The 5,879-nt window shown below is 38.5% G+C and overlaps 1 protein-coding gene across 2 annotated transcripts in view; it reads left to right on the plus strand.

The window, feature by feature from the left end:
- Positions 1-4,748, plus strand: part of Gnrhr (gonadotropin releasing hormone receptor) — a 13,636-nt gene extending 8,888 nt beyond the window's left edge. The window contains exons 2-3 of one of the 2 annotated variants that reach the window (XM_005359418.2): positions 2,460-2,676; positions 4,504-4,748. In XM_005359418.2, the coding sequence (XP_005359475.1) occupies positions 2,460-2,676; positions 4,504-4,748 (462 nt within the window). The remainder of the gene's footprint in view (positions 1-2,459; positions 2,677-4,503) is intronic. The other variant, XM_013350827.1, reaches the window with a different exon arrangement.
- The last annotated feature ends 1,131 nt before the right edge of the window (positions 4,749-5,879 follow it).

Genomic DNA, 5,879 nt, shown 5'->3' on the forward strand with positions numbered 1-5,879 from the left:
TTTTTGAGTTCTTTAAAAGTTGGAGATAAGGGCTAGAGAGATGGCTCAGTGGTTAAGAGCACTGACTGCTCTGGCAGAGGTCCTGAGTTCAATTCCCAGCAGCCACATGGTGGCTCACAGCCACCTATAATGAGATCGGGTGCCCTCTTTTGGCCTACATACAGGCAGGATACTGTATAAATACATACATAAATAAATAAATCTTTATTTTAAAAATTGGAAATAAGGCATTTCTTTACCAGTCTGAACTATTTTGAGAGATCTCATACACCCAAAAACAGGCACATCAAAATCAGGAAATTAGTATTAATGAGATGCTATCATTTAATCCACATACCCTACTGAAATTGCAAAATCAGGAAATTAGTATTAATGAGATGCTATCATTTAATACACATACCCTACTGAAATTGCAAAATCAGGAAATTAGTATTAATGAGATGCTATCATTTAATACACATACCCTATTGAAATTGCATTTGTCATCTAATTTTCTGCCCTTTAAAAAAATAAGTAAAAAATGTTATACAATATATTTTGATCATGTGTTGTCCTTCCCCAATTCCTCCTAGACCTTCCCCAATTTCTGCCCTTTTAACAAAAGCAAACCCAAAGTTATATAGTGGTTACAATGTTGTCACCTAGGTCTCCTTTGCTGGAACCATTCTTGTCTTCCTCCGTGTCTCATAAGATTGACATTTTTGAAGTGTATCAGCAATTTGTGAATTACTCCTCAGCTTAGGTTTATCTTAGCTTTCTCAGAGCTGTATCTTAATTAAACATACTAATGATGTAATGCTGGTCCATCTCAATGCACTGTCTAAGAAAGCAAATGATGTCAACGGGTCCCATTATCTCTAATGTTAATTGCATGGATATCTCTTCATTTATAAAGTTATTTTACTCTTTATGATGAGTAAGTGTCTAGCAGGTAGATGCTTTGATGCTTTTCACTGTCCTATTCTCAAGCTTTCACTGATTATTCTTACCAACTATTGGTGAATTTTGCTGAAGTCGGTAAGTAGCATTATAGTGATTAGCAAAAAAAAAAAAACTCACTTTTTCCCCCTTTACTTTATTAGTTAACATTCTATATTAAGGAAATGCTCTTAATTATGCTCATTTTATGGTTGTGTAATTTATATCCACAAGGATTCGTGAATACTTGCTTTATTGGATAGTTTATCACTGTTTTTGTTTGTTTGTTTTAAAACAGGGTCTTGCTGTGTAGCTTTGGCTGGCCTGGAACTTATAGACATTTGCCTGCCTCTGGCTCCTGATGCTGGGATGAAAGGAGTGTGCCACCACATTCTGCTTTTATCATTACTTTTCACTAGTTTCCTTCTTGTAGTTTGATGATTAAACTTTCTCAGACTTATCCAACTAATCAGTGAACTAATTAGCCTCTCCTTTATATTCGGGTCTTCTCTGAACAGCTCTAGACTCTGGCAGTCAACTGAAGAGCATACTGTACTTTGTCTATTGGGATAATGCTCAATGAGTGCTGGATCCTTTCGGTAAAGAAAGGAATTTAGAAGCCAAGATACTTCATTTCTAGGCTCTCCTAGAAATATAGACAAGCAGATACACAGACATATACAGGGCGTAGGGGTGACAAAAGGACAAAGTCAAAGCGTTTGATGAAGCTGAGGTCTTTTGAAGATGGAAACACATCTTTAGCGGACACATGTGGAAAGCTCCCCAGGAGCCTTAGGTCGGGGTGTTTAAACCCAGAGGGGTTTTCTTATCCCAGGAGGTACAGCCACTGAGATACAATGGTAGTTGTTTTGTTTGCCTCGGTGCCGACTTCTTCCTGAGACTGCTCAGGGTGACATTCATGATTGAACTCACGGCTATCACCCAGTTATAACCGAAGTGTTGTACTGAAATATGGTGCTAGGTTCTATACTAACTCCAGGATATGAGAAACATGAATGGGGTTTATATTTTACCAGCCCTTCTTCCAATGCCACTGCTCATGTCTATCTCTCATTCAATATGATCAGCGTGGAAGCCTCTAAACCACTCACACACTTTTGACCACTTAAAAAGGCACAGCATATTATTAGACCTTTCAATGTTTAAAACAAATTTAATACCCATGTTTATGGATGCAGTCTAAAAGGCACAGTTTTAAACACAGTGGGTATAGAATGAACAAAATCACTTTCAACAAGGCTGCTCGGCATAACTATAGGGGAACTGGAAGGGCAAGCGAGGCGTAAGTCTTTTAAGTGTTCACTGTTTTTCAAGGCCGAAATAGTTCCACCAATTACAGAGTCCTATAGGTCATCCAAACTAACACGAATGTACTTCGTGCAAACCTCTCTCACACGTTTCAGTATAATGGCCAAAATGTCAAGGAACTTAGAAATTGTTTTAGGTCGGAGGAAGAGCGGCGCGAGAGAAAGAACGCTTTTGGGAAAAGACACATAAACTTTTCCTTGTTTTTTCCACAGTTATATATTTTCAGGATGATCTACCTTGAAGATGGTTCTGGGCATGCGGTTTTTTCTCAGTGTGTGACACACTGCAGTTTTCCACGATGGTGGCACCAAGCCTTTTACAACTTTTTCACCTTCGGCTGCCTCTTCATTTTCCCTCTTCTCATCATGCTCGTGTGCAATGCCAAAATCATCTTCACCCTCACACGGGTCCTTCAACAAAGCCCACGCAGTACGTAGTCCTTAGATTTCAATAATAATTGTAGGCATACAATATTTCTTGGCTTTTATTGAGTCTTTGTGGATTTCCCATCATCCATTCCTATCCCACTTATTTCCCCATCTTGCCACATCCACCCCCTGCCCTTGCAACTTCCCCCAAAGCAAAACCAAAATTTTAAAAGAAAAACCAAACTAAACAAACAAAACAAGAGAGAGAAGAATCTTGTCATAGAAGCTGTAGTGTCTCCCATTGAGTCCCACAGTTTACCCTTGAGTTCATTCATCTTTCCTGGCAAGTCTTCATTGCCAGGAGTCACTGGTCTGGCTGGAGGCCTCTGGCTTCTACACCACTGACAAGGGGCTCTCACTGGGGCTCCTCTTTGGGCATCCCGTTATTGTCCTGTGTCCTGGAGATCCTGTTATTTTGCATCTGTAGGTTCATCCCCATTCATGCTCCAACAGTTCATAAATGAGGTGGATATTTGGGTGGACCAACTCAAGCCCCGTCCTGGGACTGAGTGGTAGCTAGGTTGGTCAGCCCACAAGCTTTCCCCCATCCCTGCACAGGCAAGCTTTTCCATCACAGCATAGGCTAGCTCATCCAATGCAGCCTACAGCAAGGAGCAGAGCCAGTTCTCCTGCTCTGAGGTCACCAGTTTTAGCCTACTTACCTGCTCTCGGGTCACCAGATCCAGCCTACTCATACTCACACCACTAGGGCCACCTCTACTAACAAACAATATTTAAATGGCCACACTTAGGCAGAGGGGTAGTGTATTAGATACTGTGTCAAGGAGTTAATAAATTTTAGGTCATTTAATAATTCACAAGCACCCCTTGGAATGATATTTTTACAATATGTTCAATTTATAATGAGATCTGCTAACAACATCTTATGTTCCCATTTTCCGCCACAGAACAAAACAAGCAAGGGCAGAGGGGAGGGACTCAAAAGTCTCCACACCTTCTTGACGACTTATGCACAGCTAATAACTGATCAGGAATGGAAGAGACACTTTCTTCAGTGGTGTAGCCACTTCTTAAGATGCTATTATTCCTATAAGCAAACTTGATGAAATTCATTAGGTCATTCAAAAAGGGGTATAAAAGTAGAAATGGGATTGGCTGCGAAGAAGAGACAGGAGTATGAAGGAGACAAGGGAGCTATGGAGGAGGGTATGATCCAAATAGTAGATAGATAGGTAGATAGATAGATAGATAGATAGATAGATAGATAGATAGATAGATACATACATACATACATACATACATACATACATACATACATGGTATTTGGATATAGCTATGTATATGTATTAAATGGATAAGTTATTGTTGTGTCAACACACAATAACTTGTAAATTTGTAATTAACAAATACAAATAAAAAATTTTTAAAGGATAATTATTACATTAAAACTCAGGATAAGCACTGAAAATGTGCTCCTTCTAGGCTAATACACCAAATATCTAATATATAGAATATAGCAAACAACCAATTTTTTATTTAGTTGTGTGAATACCACCATTTTTCAAACCCTTCTTGGTTTAATTTTAAGAAAACTCTACTCTCCATTCTTTCCTAAAGGAAACCCTGGTCTAAAAGCCTATTTGTTGCTCTGCTGAGACACTTTCTTTACACAGCCCAGGCTAGCTTCTGCCTTTGCTCCCTTGGTAGGGGTATTACAAATGAGCACTTCCACACCTGGTTGGGGTAGTATAGGAATCTTTGTAAGTAAGTTATCATTATTGGAGTTGTAGAATTAATGAATCTTTCTTTCATTTTTATTATTCTGGTTTTGTGAGGAAGCTGACTTTAAACACTCTTTATCTCACAGAACTGCAGCTGAATCAATCCAAGAATAACATCCCAAGAGCACGCCTGAGAACCCTAAAGATGACAGTCGCGTTTGCCACCTCGTTCATTGTCTGCTGGACTCCTTATTATGTCCTAGGAATTTGGTACTGGTTTGATCCTGAAATGTTAAACAGGGTGTCGGATCCTGTTAACCACTTCTTCTTTCTCTTTGCTTTTCTAAACCCATGCTTTGACCCACTTATATATGGATATTTCTCTTTGTAATTGGTCGACTACACAAGAATGACTATTGAAGCAAGGTGATTAATTTCACCAGTTGAGAATAAGCTCAAATTTTGCAACACACCTATGTACAAGCAAAGCCGGGTTAAGCTTAGGTTGTCAACCTTGCTCTTGTAGCCAGTTTCATCAGAGCCTCGGACGAAAGAAAAAGATCCTCAAAAATACTGAAATTTGTCCTTAATTGTGAGCTTCTAAACTAACCTCTGCCTTGACTGATGTTTTATTGCATAAGAGTTGGGCTTCTTTTCTCTTCCTCTTTTAGTAATAATAATGTATAAATACATTACATCCTAATGTAAAAACAACTACATCCTAAAGTTAAAAAGTACCAGAAAGCAGGCTACAAAACCACAACATACCATGGTCTCGGGGACCAGCCTCTAGCCGTACAGGACTTTGAGAGGAATCCATGGAGTCACCATAAACTAGACTTGTTCATCTGAGAGGGTTTAGGGGAAAAGACACTCACACACTCTCTGGATGGCTTCCTTCTTTTTAATTTTTGTTCTTTCTTTATTCTTTCTCTACTGTGTACAGTTTCTACAGCTTATATACTCCAACAAAGTTTTTTTGGGCAATATAGGAATTGCTATGTGGTTACATTCTGTTTTTCAAGTGAATGATTACAATGAATACAAAAAAAAAGTAAAAATCAGCATGTTTTCCATATCCCTTACATGATTAAACATTTTACAAACAATTCCAAGAACGTATATTCATACCCAAGCAACTTGTTGTAGATTAACTGTTTGGGCAAGCAAAGTGTTCTTGTCAGGTCTTTTCCTGGCAGGCTGCATTTTGCAGTTACAAAGAAAGGGACAATTATATTATGACTTATCTTAAAAGGTAATCTTATATGGATTAAAAAAATCTTAAAGGAATCACAAACTTAACCTTTATAAATGAGAAAGAATCAGTCAGCTCTACTTTTCAATCTTTAGGGTGCATACCAACTTATCAAGAGTTATTTTTTTTTAATATCAGGAAACTAAAAGCAGAAATGGGTATACAGAATTAATCATCACTTTTGGTCATCAACCAAACCTAGCAAGAAGAGCACATCAGCCAGTGATAACTGGGCTGCTTTGTTCTTGTTCCCTGACCTTAAAGAGT

The sequence above is a fragment of the Microtus ochrogaster genome, linkage group LG1 (assembly GCF_000317375.1).
Source record: "Microtus ochrogaster isolate Prairie Vole_2 linkage group LG1, MicOch1.0, whole genome shotgun sequence".
Lineage (NCBI taxonomy): Eukaryota > Metazoa > Chordata > Mammalia > Rodentia > Cricetidae > Microtus > Microtus ochrogaster.